We start from the raw sequence: 17287 nt of genomic DNA, 5'->3' as shown, positions 1-17287 counted from the left end.
TTGCCTCAGCCTTAAAATGTCCCATTTCTCTATGTAATGGGCATCAGATTTCCATTTCTTTAAATCTTATGCAAAAGCTTATTCAATGCCTTAAAATTTGTTTCATCTAATTTCCTTTTTTTGAGTTCTAGAAAGTGAAAACAAATTAGCTTTAATTATATTTGAATGCTTATTCAAAGGCTGAGTTAACACAAAGCCAGACCTACAAGCCCGAGTTCTGGCTGGCTCAATAGAGGACTCTTTGGATATTATTCTTAATTCCAAATCCCTTATTTGTTACAGTTTAGCTAAAAAAATTCAGAGGAATAATTCTTTTTTTTTGGGGGGGGGGGAGGTGGAAAGCTTAAAGCATTTAGCCTATGGAAAGATACTTTGCAGTTTCTTCAAATATCTGAAAGAGTAATTTTAAGTGGAGAGATTAATAATTTTTTTATTTACCCTAACCTATATGATTTGTGTGTGTGGTATGTGTGCTGGTCTTGGAGCTTGAACTCAGGGTCTGGGCACTGTACTTACGTTTCTTTTTTCCTCAAGGCTCTACCACTTGAGCCACAGCTCCACTTTTGGCTTTTATTCGGGGGGGGGGTAGTTTATTGGGGATACAAGTATCATAAACTTCTCTCACTGGACTGGCTTTGAACTGCAACCCTCAGATCTCAGCCTTGTGAGTAGCTAGAATTATAGCCATCAGCCACCAGCGCTCAGCCAACCTATACTATTTAATTATTTAAAATCTGAACTGAATTCTGACTAATAAAGTCAGTTAATATGCATATACTCCATTTACTCACAATGAGCCAGGAACTTTTTGTTTAGTGTTGGTCTACCACAGACAGATGTAAAAATCTAAATGTATATACAAACACCTTCAATTCCTTGGTGTTTACTATTTTCTACCATGTAATCATCCACAATAGCTGTAGACCTGTAGTTAATAACAAGAATCCCAAAAATTTAAAAAGAAAAAACCTGGTCAGAAAGAGGCAGCAAATGTTTAACGCTCTTGATAGATAATATATTATATAGATAGTGGTAAAAGTTTTATTTATTTAGTAATGGACACATTTTAAGCATCTCTATGCTGAGTCAGATTATTTGTTCACCCATTCTTAGTAACATGTATAGTAATATTTGAAAGAGTACCCTTTTGATTTGACACTGTCAAAAAATACAAAGGCAGAGAAAATTTCAACAATCTTTTGCAGGCCTTAAAATGAAGGTAGTAAAGTTTGTGTAGTGAAGTGTCTATGTAGAAAAAGATACACTGTTAAAAGCCAGAATTTTAAACTGTACTAGAATGACTGCTATTTTAAACAGACTTCACATACTCACATATACACACATACTTTTCTTCCAGAAATATATGCACAGGATTAAAATGATTTGGGGCAATATACCAAAATCCTAATGTTATAAGTAGAAGGGTGGCAAGATTAAGCATGATCTTTTCCGTTTTCACAATTTTTTTTTAATGAGGTCATCTATTTTATAATGAGATACACAAGTTTAACAAGTGAGCAAGTATAAAAATGGTCTAGAAAGGATGAGATCTAGAGATCTTTTTGTGTGTGTATGTGTGTGTTGATCCTGGGGCTTGAACTCAGGGCCTGGGCACCATTCCTGAGATTTTTTTGTTCAAGGCTAGAGCTCTACCACTTGAGCCACAGTTCTGCTTTTGGCTTTTTTGGTAGTTTTAGTGGAGATAAAGAGTCTCAAAGACTTTCCTGCCCAGGCTGGCTTTGAACCATGATCCTTATATCTTGGCCTCCTGAGTAGCTAGGATTCTAGGTGTGAGCCACCAGTGCCGGGCTAAGAGATTTTTTTTTTGTTAAGTATTTTAAACATATCTCAAACATCATGAGACAAAAATCCTTATTTCAGGTTGTGTACTTTGCTACTTTCATCTATCTTAACTTACCACTGAGTCATAATTCTAGAATTTTTATGATGGAAAGGGCCTTAGAAGCATTGAGTCCAATCTACTCATCTTACATATGAACTAAATGAAGACCATATGTATAGGCCATTTTAATTAAGTTGCTTTTCCTCTTCAAATAAATGGAGAATATATCATGCATGAAGTAAAATTAGAAACAAAACTATTCAAGATAACTAACTCAACATCATCTAGTTGTCAAGGTATAATGGAGCAACAGGGAAAAAGCATGCCTCATTTGGGTAAAGAACCACTCTTGATGCTATCCTGAAGGCCTGGTTCCTCTACCTTTTCTCATGTCACTAGTTAGCAGAATACTCAGTTGGGTGTTGCAGTGAAGTGACTGCTCTTGTGAGGCCAAGCCTTTGCTCCAGCTAAGGGTTCCCAGGAGCTAAGGCACAGTCTGACTTGTAGTGCAACTGCATGGAAAACCACGCCCCAAAATGTCAGGTGGGATCTCTCTATGATTATACAGACCAGGAACATAGTTGTCAACATGGGAATTCTACCACCATACAGGGGAGGATAAGGAAAGATGGTTATTTACAAATTTCAAGATTGAAACATAAACCAAAACTATTCCCTAAGTTTTTGCCCATTTTTGTGCCCCCAGAAAGAAACAAATTCTACATCTTCATAATTTTTACAGGAATATGGATCTACATGGATAAGAAGTTTATTGAGGAGCTTATTAAACTGTTCTATCTCACCCAAATTAAAACATCTTCTACTCTTGGGAGATTTTACTAACTCTAGTAAAGGTATTGTGAATATAGAATCTTTGAAAGAGACATCTACTACATATGCATGTCAATTCTCAGTAAGAAATTAACTTTGATTGCCACAGTGTATAAAATGTAGACTAATGCAGAAACCTATGACATTATAGGTAGAAATTGGCTATGTACTTACTGTTTGAGATTTCTTCTTTTTCTTTTTCATTGACCTGAAAAAACCTTGCTTCTCCTTTTCTTTGAGTGGATCAGAATGACTGATATTTTCAGGACTTTTCCTAAATGGGAAGACATTATTTTCATATTGGTCTTTCAACCATTCTCTTAGCATTGTGTGACAAACATAATGCATGACACCAGGTTCAAAGCCATGAACAATCAAACACATAGGTAAAAGTTCTTTAAAACCACGGGAGGAACTGAATCTAATCAGCATGGTTAATGGCTATCTTTTGGCACAGGCATACACACTAGCAATTTGAGCACTATTATCCATGATCTGTAACTGTGCTAAAGGACCATGTCATGCTGTTGAAAGCCTCAGAATTAGAGATTCTGAAAAGTGCATGGCCTGGAGGATTGCTTTTCTGTAATTCTGCAATGGTAAGATCAGAAACCATTTCAATACCCTCATTTTTCCATTTACCTATTAAAAACCAACTCAATAAGTTTATTAGTAGTAAGCCAAGATATTGAACATAAAGTCAATGCCACCATAGAAATATTATAAAATTATAAAAAATTGCCAGAAAAATGGGAAGTTCTTAATTATAGCTTTCAACTATTTCTCAAAACTAAATAAAACATACTTTAAAATATAGGCATGATGAATGCTTTAATACAAAGCACTCATGCAAAAAACATAACTAAAATGCTGATATTAAGCTTAGTACCACAGATACCATCAATTTAATTAACTTCATGAATTCTGAATTAATGAAATGAAGTGAATTTAGGATGTAGGCACTGTCCCTTAGCTTTTTTCCTCAAGCCTAATGCTCTATCCCTTGAGAGAGCTTTTTGGGCTTTGGGCTTTTTGGTGGTTACCTGGAGATAAGAGTCTCATGGACTTTTCCTGCCTATAGTGGCTCTGAATGGTAATCCTCAGATTTCAGCATCCTGAGTAGCTAGGATTGTAAGTGTGAGCCCCTAGCACCAAAGCCACTACTAGGTATTTTAATAAAAATAGAAGATATTCAAAGATGGGAAACCATATCTTGGCAACAACAAGATGTTTGTATTTGCATGTTAAAAGAAGATCTACATTATTTTACAATCCTTAAAAAGCAACTCAGTTGGCATCATTCTTGAAAAATTCATTCCATAGACTTTCCTTTAAATACCAATTATCTATAATGATTGGGAAAGCCATTTCCTCAAATGATTGGATTTCATCTATAAGCTATTTCCTAAAAGCAAGAACGGAAGAATTATTAAAAGTGATAGTTCATTTATATTCATTGCTTTAGAATATCTAACAGTGATGTAGTGATTAAAACATGTAAGAAAATATGAGCAAAGTAACAGCCTGCTTTTATTTTATTAAACTGTGTGAAGGAATAAAGCATCTAAATAAACTGATTTGAATGACAGAAAACACCCTGAATATTCAAAATAAATCACATCTTCAAAGAATATTCACTAAAATATTAAGCAAAATAATTAAGATTCAAAATTTTCTACATGGGATAAGTCCAATTATACTTAATAAAATATATAGGTGTATATAATAATGCATTTTTAAAGGACAGGAAGAAATTAAAATTAAAAACACATGCCTGTAATCCCACCTACTAAGGGGACTGATGCAAGATAACCATTTCAGAAGAGTTCAGCAGTTTGAAACTATCCTATCGAACATAGTGAGACCCCTATCTCAAAAATAACAAAACAAGCCGGGTGCCAGTGGCTCAAGCCTATAATCCTAGCTACTCAGGAGGCTGAGATCTGAGGATCACGGTTCAAGCCAGCTGGGGCAGAAAAGTCTGTGAGACTCTTATCTCTAATTAACCACTAGAAAACTGGAAGTGGCACTGTGGCTCAAGCAGTAGAGAGCTCACCTTGAGCTGAAGAGCGCAGGAATAGCACCCAAGCCCAGAGTTCAAGCCCCATGACCGACAAAAAAAAAAAAAAAAGAAAGAAAGAAAGAAAGAAAGAAAGAAAGAAAGAAAGAAAATCCTTCAATAGCTATCATATCTAGATAGAATTATTGATAGCTTCTTTGTTTTAATTTTCAACAACAAACATGCACACAGATAAAAGAAAGGTTTTCTTTTCATTTTTTTGGGGGGGGGGGTCCGGTTGTGGGGACTGAACTCTGGGCCTGGGCGCTGTCCCTCAGCTCTTCAGCTCAAGGCTAGCACTCTACCACTTGAGTCACAGTGCCACTTCCGGCTTTTTTCTTTTTGCTTATGTGGTGCTGAGGAATCGAACTCAGGGCCTCATGCATGCAAGGCAAGCACTCTACCACTGAGCCACCTTCCCAGCCCCAAAAGAAAGGTTTTCTAAATCATGGAATATTGATTTTAAAGAACAAAATCTGAATATCAAAGACAAAGAGGAGGGATGGACAGTGAGAAAGAGAGAAAATAATAGAGGGACGGAAGGAGAGATAAGTAAACCCATGTCTGCTTGAAGACCTAAGGAGCATTTTATAAGTGTTAAGCCTAAAACTTAATGGGAAGTAAAATCTTCTGCCATCGTCCAAATGTTTGTGTTGTTAACTCTTAGGTCTTAAGATTTTAAACATCACTGAGAGAGATTCCAGTTCTAAAGTAAACATATGCAATTCAACACAGCCATAACATAACTAGCTTTGGAACTCAGAACAATGCATTTATCCTTCTGGACTAGAAAACTTCAGACATGCTAGAAATGGTGCTCATGAGGTGGCAGACAGTGAAAAGATTCTATAGCTGGACTGTTGTAGAAATGACTCTTCTGATGAAAGCAGTCTCACAGGGGGAACTGAATTCTGGCAGAATTTTAGCACTGGTAGAAGAGGAAAGAAATCCTGCGACTGCAGTCCTAGGAGGAAGCACGATTTTACCTGAGAAGAGGAGAGTGCATCCAGGATGAAATAGAATGAATATGAAAGTGAGAGCCCAGAGAAGGGGATGGTAATAGGAAGAGAAGGACAAAAAAACAGACTAAGAGTTTTTTTAGTTTGGTGTTGTAGGAACTTTTTTTGTTGGATCCCTAAGGCACAGGGATAACAAAGATAATCTGCACTAGGTCTTTAGAGACATTGGATATACTACAGTGCAGGTAAAGCAGGCCAAATGCGAGGAAACATTTTTAAGCTGAAGCTGAGCAGGTAGTGGGGCTAAGATCTAGGCAGAGTGAGATCTCAAGGCCCCAAAGAAAAAGGAAATGCGTTTCCCTTGAACTAGATGAAAGCTAGGAGTGATATGTGAGTGTTTGATCATAAAAGAGAGGAAATGCTATCTGAGTGGAAAGAAGGGAAATGGGGAAAAGGGGAAGAAACAAAGCAAGGGAGAGGCTACACAGAAACATACCAGTTGGGAAAAAGCCTGAGAGACTGAGAGACAGAGAAAGCCAGGGACAAAGAGAGCACCGCTTAGAACAAGGCCTATGAAAAGCTGTTCAGTGTACAAAGGAAAGAAGAAGTGGCCTTGGGCATGAACAAGGATCACTGAGCCAAAGGTTATTTCCCTTATCTGTGCATGATGGCTACTGGGGTTTCAGCTGGTATAGTCACTAGCTTTGTGCTGTATAGGACAGCAAGAAGCAACACAGAAAGATAAGCAGGGGCTCACATCAGTTTGGAGGAACAAAGATTTTAGAAAGACTATCCATCCAGTCATTGGCACATCATCTAGAGCAACAGCTCTGGTCAAATTTGTGTGTGTGTGTGTGTGTGTGTGTGTGTGTGTGTGTGTGTGTGTGTGTGTGTGTGTGTCTGGTCAAATTAGTGTGTGTGTGTGTGTGTGTGTGTGTGTGTGTGTGTGTGTCAATTGATTTAAAGTCAACCAAGATTTACTGAGTAGTTGATATATGACAGGCCTTGTATTAGACATTGGCCATACAAGAGATGAATTAAATAAGGAGCCTGACCTTACTTAAGGTGCTCCTGGATGTACAGGGGACAGGTATGGGGATCAGGTAGCAGTGTCCAGACTTCGGAGTTTTAGTATAATCTCTATGGGAGTAGCATGGAAAATGAGAAGAGGTGAGGGGAATTTCTCTGTGCCACTTTCCCTACCACATCCCTCCTCTGGCAGCATGACTCAGCTGGTCAGTAAACAGGTGAGATGAGAAATTCAACAAATGAAACTCCAAGAGTAATTCTATGAGACAGGGTGACAAGTTATAATGAATGCAATATATTCATAACTGTGTTAAGAGGAATAAGATTGGTATTATGCAACTGAGTCACACAATTCTTCACTTGTCTGAACTAGTGGGACTTCAAATTAATTTAGTTTATAGTATAAATGTCAACTTTAAACCCAATTTTATGGTCATCTTTCTAAACATATTTCAATTCTTTGAGAAAACATCTGCTTTTCCCCACAGCTATTGCTAGGGATCCTTCTCCCTCTGCACATTGTGTAGTTACTGGAGACTATTTCTTGTCCTGATGACCTTAGACCCAATTGCTAGAATCAGGCTCTGAGTAAGGGTACAGGTATCATGCTATTAGTAAGAGATGATGAATCTGGGCTGCATTAACTATTTTTCTTACTCAGATATATTTTGGCTTTTCTCCTAGGTCTTAAATGGGTTTGTGACAGCTGAGGTGGCTCTTGGTATTAAACTACAGTATCTGTTTGCTGATTTAAAATATGACATAGTAGCTTGATTTTTCCATTGCAGGAAATAAGCACACTGCATAAATATTTTCTATCCAAAAAAATTTAAAGTACTACTGTTAAGGAGATACAGATTGCCCTTCAGCTACTTCGTAGTTTAATAGTGTTGCATCATCTTTGCTAACAAAGCCTCTTTGTTTTTCTAAGTTATCAAATGTACACTTCCTTCAACTATAAAGAACATGAAAAGCAAACAGAGCTTATGAAAAAAATCAATACAAGTATAATGAATGATTGGATCACGTTAGAGGCATGAAAGGAGACATGTCATAGAAGTATTGTCAAAGGGCTAGGGAGCAAAAGAAGAGAGCCAATCTACCACAGACAATTCTTGAACCTTCTCAAGCCTAATACCAGCATTATGTAGGGATAACTTGATGAAGAATTAGCTAAAGTTCAATGTCCCGAAACAACCAACTTCATTTTCCATACAGATCCAGGTAAAAAATTCCACTCAAATAGATAAGCCAAAAGACATAAACATAGACCTAGGGTTATAGCTCAAAAGAGCACAATTAGCATATGTGAGGCTTTATGTTCAATCCCCAGCACCAAACTAAATGAAACCTCTAGAATCAAAAAAGAGCCAGGTGCCTGTGGCTTATACCTGTAATCCTAGCTACTCAGGAGGCTGAGATCTGAGAATCACAGTTCAAAGCCAGCCCGGGCAGGAAAGTATGTGAGACTCCTATCTCCAATTAACCACCAGAAAACCTGAAGTGTTGTTGTGGCTCAAGGAGTAGAGCTGAAGAGGTCAGGGAGAACGCTCAGGCCCACAGTTCAAGCCCCATGACTGACCAAAAAAAAAAAAAAAAACGATGAAAACAATAGATTACGTATAACCTACATTTTTTTTATTGTTTTTTGAGACAGGGTCTGGCTATGTAGGCCAGGCTGACTTCAAACTCACAATCTTTCTGCCTCAGCATCCTGAGTATTGGGACTACAGTGCCCCTCCACATTTGCATTTAATTTTGATCCGATCGACTTAATTTTCATAGGACTGTGGTAATCAATAATTCATGCTCTTTTAATTCATCACCATTTCATTATGCAAGTACCAGAAGGAAACACCAATTACTTTCCTATTTTTATATTCTTTTTTTTAATTTTCTGTTGGATGTGGGGCTTGAACTCAGGGACTGAATGCTGTCCCTAAGCTCTTCTGCTCTAGGCTAGTACTCTACCACTTTAAGCCACAGCTCCACTTTTGGTTTTCTGGTGTTATTTGGAGATAAGAGTCTCACAGACTTTCCTGCCCAGGCTGGCCTCAAACCACGATTCTCAGATCTCAGCCTCCTGAGTAGCTAGGATTATAGCTGTGAGTCACTGGCTTATTTGTATTCTTAGACATTAGATACTATTCTCAGGGCTTGTCAAATCTATACCTGGAAACAGTCAGCACCACCAACTGAAAATGTACAGTGGATCTTTGCTACATACTAGGAGCAAAAACCCATCACAAGGATTTATCAATATAAGAAATTTATCAGCAAAGTTAGATGGAGAGGAAGACACTTGATAAATCAGAGGTTAATTGCATTAAAGATAATAACCATAGTAAATAATATTAATAAACCCTTACAATCCCAGACCCTGTTCTGGTCCTTTTTGTGTATTGCCTCAGGTAAATACTAGATGATCCCATGAATGAAGTGCTATTTCTTCCTCCTTGCTCACATAGCTAAGGATTAAACTCAGACCTTGTGAATGCTGAGCAGGCATTATAAAATAACCATATTTTTCTACTTTTTAAAGAATAAGTAATTTTCACCATAGCTTACAACACTGAAACTTTGCTGTGATGTTTCCAAATAGAGCCCAAATTGTGAAGCCCTAAGGGTTAGGAGCACTGACACAAAGTCCTCTGCCACACCAGAGATGGACTCTATGTCATCCTTGTCCTTGTTTAAATTTGGTATCTTATAGTGGTGTCCCTTTTCACTCCCTTGTTGGAGAATGTAGTAAAATTCTATGGATACATTTTTTAAAAATACTCTTCACATCTCAATTCTGAGCAGTCTTTACTTGGCAGCTGAGAATAAAAATTATTTTTAAATGGGTCTTATTCCCCAGACAGATCTACTAATTCTTTCCCTAAACTTTTATTACACATGATACAAAAAGATAAAAGGGTAAGAAACTTGCCATATCCTTTGAACCTCTGACTACCATTATGCTTCCATGATAGCATAAAGGGCTTTTCTCTTACTTCTGTCTTTTTCTGTGAATTAAAGGTAGAAACCACAAACTCTGGAGTAAAAACTTGCGGTCTAAATCTTGGCACCTTCTACATGTTACCAGCCATCCAGCTCCAGGTAAGTTCCTCAACTTCCAAGCTTCACAGTCTATCAAATGGGAATAGCTTTACTATAAGTGCAGTTGTGAGAACTGAGACAATGAATGTAAAGGGCTATGCAAGGTGTCAGTGCTGGATTCAATGGCAATGAAAGGAGGCTCTAAAACCATCACTTATATCACAAAAATACAGTGAAAGACTAGCAGGGAAGTGGTGCTGTGGCTCAAGTGGTAGAGCACTAGCCTTGAACTAAAGAGCTGAGGGACGGTGCCCTGGCCCAGAGTTCAAGTCCCAGGACCAACAAAAAAAAAAAAAAGACTTAGCAGGTACTTATTTTTCCTGGAAAGTTTTTGTTTTCTTTTCTTTTTCTTTTTCTTTTTTTTAATTGTCGGTTGTGGGGCTTGAACTCTGGGCCTGGGCCCTGTTCATCAGCTGTTTATCCCTCAAGGTGGGTACTCTACCTCTTGAGCCACAGTGCTACTTCTGGTTTTCTAGTGGTTTATTGGAGATAAGAGTCTCACGGACTTTCCTGTCTGGGCTGGCTTTGAACCACGATCTTCAGATCTCAGCCTCCTGAGTAGCTAGGATTACAGGCGTGAGCCACCGGCGCCCAGCTTATTTTCTTTTATATGATACTGAATTGTTGAAACTTGAGAATTGCAATACCGGGTTTTTTGTTCTTTTTTGCTTATGTGGTGCTAAGGAATCGAACCCAGGACCTCATGCATGCAAGGCAAGCACTCTACCACTGAGCCACCTTCCCAGCCCCAATATTGGGGTTTTAACTCAGGGCTTAGGCCGGCACTCTACCACTCCAACCATAAATGTTGAAACTTGACAAAAAAAATCTTTACCAAATAAAATTAAATTAAATTAAAAAAAAAATCTTTACCAAAAAATGACAACAAGAATCTCAATAATTTCCCGAGAGAACATTAATAGGAGAAACAATGTTAAAAATTTACACAGAATTTCTCTGGATTCCTAAATTAACCATTAGAATAAAGAGGGATAAAAACCAAACACTCACCAGGGATCAAATCCTGGTTGTCTTTTTGAGTGATTGGTTCCAGAACTGCTCTCAGACGGTAAAGAAGAAACTCTTGTGGACACATTATTTTCATGAAAAGAATTGTCTGGTCGTGGAGATGGCACTGAATGAAGAAAAAGTAAGTTACTATTGTATATTTAGGTCAAAAGAGTTATCAAATTATTCTACTGCATTATTCTATTGCATTGTTCTTTCAGAACAAACAAATAAAAATCCTTATTTGCCTCTCATATAACTTGAGTTTTCTAAGAGTAGACTCATACCAGGGAATATTCATGCTTTGCAAACCTTACAACAGGAACCTGTAAAGGTCAGTTAACAGAAAGCAAGAAAGCTGAGAAATTGCAAAGCTCTGTAGAATATTTTTAGTATGAATATCACAGTCTTCTCCCAACTGCTTCAATATTTTTGAACTCAAGGCTTTCTCATCATCGATCCAATTGTGTAGTATCTATTCTTAGTCTGAAATCATTCTTAACACACTATGGTTTAAGTCTTGACACTTGGAAGGCAGTATCATTCATGTACTTTTAACTAAATTACAAAGAAATTTATTTATTTATATAGAATATTTTTCTATACATTTTCAAGAGTGAACAGAAAAACAAACTATACTGTATGTAAGTATTCTTCTATTTTGGGAAAAAGGGTGGTTATTAACTTTTTCTGTCAATTTTTTAAACTTAAGATATAAATCAAAACATACTATAAATTTCATCACAAAAGCAATATAAAGGTCATATATCAACTGACATCATTTCACTTGATTCTCAATCAGTAGGAATGGAAACAAAGTCTTCTGGAAATATTTATCTTTTCAATAATACCACATTGAAATGAGAGATATCTCCAGGTGTTTCATTTAGTTGAACCTTTTCCTTCTGTTTCTGAACTTTTGGTGTTTTTTTTTTTTGGTTGGTCACAGGGTTTGAACTCCGGGCCTGGATGGGGCTTTTTTGCTCAAGGCTAGCACTCCACCACTTTAAGCCACTGCACCACTTCCAGTTTTCTGGTGATTAATTGGAGATAAGAGTGTCACAACTTTCCTGCCTGGGATGGCTTGGAACCTTGATCCTCATATCTCAGCCTCCTGAGTAGCTAGGATTATAGGCATGAGCCACTGGCGTCTGGCTTATTTCTGAACTTTAAAAATTGAACACTTAAATTAAAATGTTCTACTGGCAAAATCCTAAAATGTATTACAAAGCAGACAAATGAAACATTTCTTTGTTGTTAATGAATTTAATCTATTCACAATCAAAATAAAACTGCATGCCTGGAGGCCAAATACTAACTTACTGACTTATAGCTCTACTAACATTTCATATTACAGAATTTTCTCTGGACATATAGAAACAGTTCATCTATTGTACATTTTGGAAGTAAAATTCTCATTGGGAGAAAAAAAGGCTTTTGCTCATGTACAAAATAAAACTTAGCTTTTGTTTGAACTAAAAACTTAGCTCTGTAAGATTTTTTCATTTGTTATTTTTAGTTTTCTTGATAATGTACATTCTAACTGGGGTAAGGTGGAATATCAATGCTGTTTTGATTTGCATTTTTTATGGCCAGAGGTGTTGAACATTTCTTCAAGTGTCTATTGACCATCTTACTACTTCTTCTGAGAAATCTCTCTTTAAGTCTTTAGCCCATGTATTAATTGTGTAACTGTTTCTTTGAGAGTTTATTTTAAGGAGGTGTAATTTTTTTGTTGTTGTTGTTGGTCGTGGGGCTTGAACTCTGGGCCTGAGCTCTTCAGCTCAAGGCGCGCGCTCTACCATTTGAGCTACAATGCCACTTCCAGTTTTCTGGTGGTTTATTGGAGATAGGAGTCTCACGGTCTTTCCTGCCCGGGCTGGTTTTGAACTGTGATCGTCAGATCTCAGCCTCCTGAGTAGCTAGGATTACAGGTGTGAGCCACCAGTGCCCAGCTAGGAGGTGTAATATATTGAGCTATAAGTATATTTTAGATATAAGGCCTATGTCTAAAGCATATCTAGTAAAAACTTTTCCTCTTTCTGTGAGCTTTTGTGTTTTTCTTGCTTGCTATGTCCTTTGATTTTTTTGTTTGCTGTTTGTTTTTGTGCTGTTCTTGGGGTTGAACTCAGGGCCTGAGCACTGTCCCTGAGCTTTTTTGTACTCAAGGCTAACATTCTACCACTTGAGCCACAACTACACTTCTGACTTTTTAGTGTTTAATTGGAGATAAGAATCTCACAGACTTTCTTGTCCAGGCTGGCTTGAAACTGTAGCTAGGATTATAGGAATGAGCAACTGGTGCCTAGACAAAATATATTGCTAAGGCTTTTTGCAAGTTCAATTAATAAATATTTGTGAAACTGTGCCACTCAGTGCTCTAGTTAAGAGAGGAAAAGTTAAAGAATGGAACCCAGGACTTTGCATGTACTAGGCAAGCACTCTAAACACGGAGCTACACTGGCAGCCCAAGAACTGGAAATCTGTGAGGGACTCACAAACTTGAAGAAAAAATGCACACTGAGAACCAGTTAAATATGGTCTATATTATTTCAGAGGCACTGACAAGGTACTCTGAGAGAAATAGAGGAAATACTTCATTTCTTCTGGGGTGAGCAGGGAAGATTTCATGCTGGAGAGGATCAAAGGACAAGGACACAAATAAGATGCACCAACAGGAAGAAATGAATATGTTTTAGGTCATTTTAGAGAGGCTTGTCTGGCTGGGTATCAGAAAGATAGGGCAGGGAGTTGGGTAGGGTACAGCTGGAGTGGATAGCAAGGGTCAGACTATGGGAAGTGGCGCTGTGGCTCTAGTAGTAGAGCGCTAGCCTTGAGCTGAAGAGCTCAGGGGCAGCGCCCAGGCCAAGTTCAAGTCCCAATACCAACCCCCCCCCCCAAAAAAAAAGACCGGGGAAAAAGGTAAACAAAAAAAAAAAACAAAACACAGCAAGGGTCAGACTATGGACAGTTGGAAATACCATCTTAAGTAATTCAGATTTTGCCCTGATATCATTGGAAAGCTACCAAGGGTCTCTCAACAAGAAGAAAGATAGATATTGGTGTGGGGATGTGGGGGATAATGGGTTGGTTGCCTTGCTTTGTTTTTGCTCACCAGTAACACTATTACCTTTGGCTGCCCTATAAAGCCATTATATTTACTGATAATGTCTCTCTTCTGCTAAGAGAGTGAGGTCCATGACAGTGGAGATTTTTTTACATGCTTGTCCAAGATGTTCTAAGCCAAACATTATCAGGCACACATGTGACATTGGGAAGTATTTTATTTAATAAATAAATGTATGACCAATGGGTAGCTTCAGAATAATGATCCCAGGGACAATGGATGCCTTGAGAAATAAAGTAGGAAGCAATCCAAAGAGCCCAGGCATAGGCCAGGAGGGCCTGAAGATGGTGATAGGATCAGTGGCAGAGAGAAATGCTGGAAGGTAACAAAGCAGGCAAGAACACCATAGATCTGATATTTGTAAGGGAGTAAAAGTGGAGTCCAAGGCATGGGCTGCAGATGCCTTCAGCAGCGAGAGGACGCTAGCGAATGCTAGAAGGTGGCTTACCTCTATAAAAGCTACCAACTCTCCTTGGGACAGGATCATTGTACAGATGTCTGTTTTCTTTGGGGGCTGTGCCATCATCAGAGTGTGGGTCATGATACACTCCGCCCTAAGACAGGAAACAAGTTTGCAAAAGTTAAGCCATGGATTGATAATGATGCCACCTACAAAGTCTGAATCTTTACTCAGTGATATTTTTGAAAGAAAACTCAAAATGAGTTCATGAGGAAGACCTTACTTTACAAGCTAGTGTGACTTATTTGTGGGAGATTGGGGATGCATAAAGTTAAAAAGCTAGGCTGTAGTGATATTGAGCAAGTAATTCTTACAGACCATTTCATAATAAGCAATTCTGAATTCAGACCTCAGACTTCTGGCGAGTGTGGAATGAAGAAGTGCCTTCTCTAGAGGGTTCTTTAACAGAGGGTCTCGCCACAGTCATCTCCGGTGGGAGCTGTTCTCCAGGCTAGAAGTCAAATTTAAAAGGATTGATGAGAGCATACTATTTCCAGAGATGAAAATCCTCATGGTCTCTACTTAATATAACTAGTACAATAGCTAGCCAACATTAAAAAAAAAAACTTGTCCTATAAATAAGTGAATTTCCTAATGAATGTAATATAAGTCAAACATATTTCAAGAGATGGAGAGTGAAATTCTCACTGAAGTTAAAGGAAGAAATAAATTATTCCAAAAATAGTTCAATAAATTATTAAAAACAAAAAGTTCAAATATCTAGACAGTCATGGTTTCTGAGCAGCATTCTTGTTGGAGGTTCTATCTAGCAGAATTTAAGATGAATTCCCCTAAAAAGAACTGTGCAGAACCAAAATTGTTCTTGTGAGGATTTATATGACAGATGAAAATAAATGTTTCTTGAGTGCATTAAAGAATTTTTTTCTTAAAATTGTAAATCCTACAACTTATGGACTTCAAATTCTCTTCTTTAATGCTCTTCAAGGTAGCAGTACTTTTGTTCCAAGTATTTCTTAGCCATAATTATGATGACGTGCATCTCCAGAGATGTTACTGCTACCTAGCTCTCTCAAGGAAATGAGTCACAGCCCCAACACAACTTCTGATCCACAATGATGCCCAAGGGAGGAGAAATGGCACATTTTTCTATTCTTGGGGGGAAAAAAAAGATGAAGGAACATAATTATCAAGTCATTAGGGGGAGTTTGTTGTTTTGAGTATCTACGTATTACACAAGAAAGAGTATTACCTAAAGTCTAGATGATATATAAAAAATGTTTTACTTAAAATTTAAAATGTCATTGTCTCCTCACTCCCCAGTGAATCCAGAGAATCCAGAGAATCAGGAATTCATCCAGTGACGTACTTTCTTCAATTTCGTAATAAGGTCTCATTTGACTTTTACTATCTGTACTGTTTGTTCACAAAGACCTCCAGAAAAGTCTTTTAGAAAACAAATGACTTACATCTAACCAAAGCTCAGCAAAACTCCTCGAGTTTTTGAAGGGTCTGTAATACTATGTATGAGAATATGCCCCATGATTCATTCATAGTTCTCTTACTACTAGTCTCTGGCTACCTTGGCACCTTTAAATGTGACATTGTGTGCCTGACATTGTAATTCTTGAGCTGAACTTCACTAACAGTTAGATCTGTGCTTAGCCTACAACAGTTGCTTATAATTAGCTAGACCATCATTGTTTACACACATCCTTTTTTTGAATTATCAGAGCAAGTCATTTTTCCTTTTTCTAAATGACACTGCTTTTTGAATTTTTACTTCTCTCTATCACACTATGATTAATGCTACACATTACCTGATTTTGCCCTCTATCTTATATGAGCAGCTGCCAGGTCCCAGAGATCTTTCTAGAATCTCGATGTTCTTTTCTCTCTATAGTGAGTCTTCAGGGCCTCCTTTGATCTTTCCTGACTCTACTTCTGACCTCTGCAGATACTTAACTATTGCCTTTTCTGGTATCTCTCCTCACTACCAGGCCACCACTTTTCCAGTCTCTTATGAGACACCTGGGCGGATCTGGAAACTAAAAAATCCCAGCTTTCTCCATGTTAAACTAGTTGGGTAAACTTGGGCAACTCACCCTCCTTCTCTGAGCTTCAACATGATCATCTGTGAGATGAAAAGGTTAAAATTCAGGGGCTTAAAAAAATCCCTTCTTCTACCAGGAAAAGGAATTCCAAGAAAAGAAACACCGAAGGCTTTTTTTCTACACTTAACACTGCAGCTCACAAGTTCTATTGCTCCTACTTTTGAGCAGTCCTTGAGATCCATCGTTTTCCCACTGGTACTCAATCTGGAACACATTCTCCTGACCTCATGCATGGATTAATGCAAAAGCCACTCCAACTCTTGGAACTTTCAGTCCAATGACATGGAACCTGTTGCAATCCTGGAAGATACCATTCTCTGTCAAGTCTATATTACTTTCCTTTTTCTTGGAATGTTCTTTCCTTCTTTCCTTTCAAGCCACTTTCTGACTGGTGCTATCACTTTCCTTCCCAAGTGAAATCCCTACCCACTTGGAATTCCCTGCTTAGATGCCATCTCCTCTGTGAGTCTCCCACAATGCCTAGCCTGGACTGGCATTGTTCCTGCTCCCTTTGGCATACCTGCACACCTCTGCATAGCTGCAGGAATATGGCCTCATGATATCATAGTGACTGATCTGTTGGCAAGTGTCCCTAGCCAATTTCCTCCAAGGGGAATGGGATTCTGTCTCTCTCATGGCACCTAGCTCAGGATATGCCTGAACACAGCTTCACTCTTTAGCCACATAGTGCTTGTCTACATACCCTTTTCCAGAACAAAACCTCCAGCTGCTCCTGAAGCCATTTCTCACTATTTCTGCTCACCATGATCACTCCCTGTTTTCAACGTCTATTTACA

General features: G+C 38.1%; 1 protein-coding gene across 1 annotated transcript in view; it reads right to left on the bottom strand.

Moving 5' to 3' along the window:
* Positions 1–17287, bottom strand: part of Cdkl5 (cyclin dependent kinase like 5) — a 155660-nt gene that overhangs the window by 6457 nt on the left and 131916 nt on the right. Inside the window, exons 14-17 of the mRNA XM_042670408.1 lie at positions 14768–14869; positions 14407–14512; positions 10835–10958; positions 2849–2948 (exon numbers count right to left, since the gene is read on the bottom strand). Coding sequence (XP_042526342.1) covers positions 2849–2948; positions 10835–10958; positions 14407–14512; positions 14768–14869 — 432 coding nt within the window. The remainder of the gene's footprint in view (positions 1–2848; positions 2949–10834; positions 10959–14406; positions 14513–14767; positions 14870–17287) is intronic.

Source organism: Dipodomys spectabilis, unplaced genomic scaffold (genome assembly GCF_019054845.1).
Source record: "Dipodomys spectabilis isolate Male_0828 unplaced genomic scaffold, ASM1905484v1 ptg000549l, whole genome shotgun sequence".
NCBI classification, from domain to species: domain Eukaryota; kingdom Metazoa; phylum Chordata; class Mammalia; order Rodentia; family Heteromyidae; genus Dipodomys; species Dipodomys spectabilis.
Note: the sequence above shows the minus strand (reverse complement) of the source record. Positions and strands in the feature narration are given on the sequence as shown.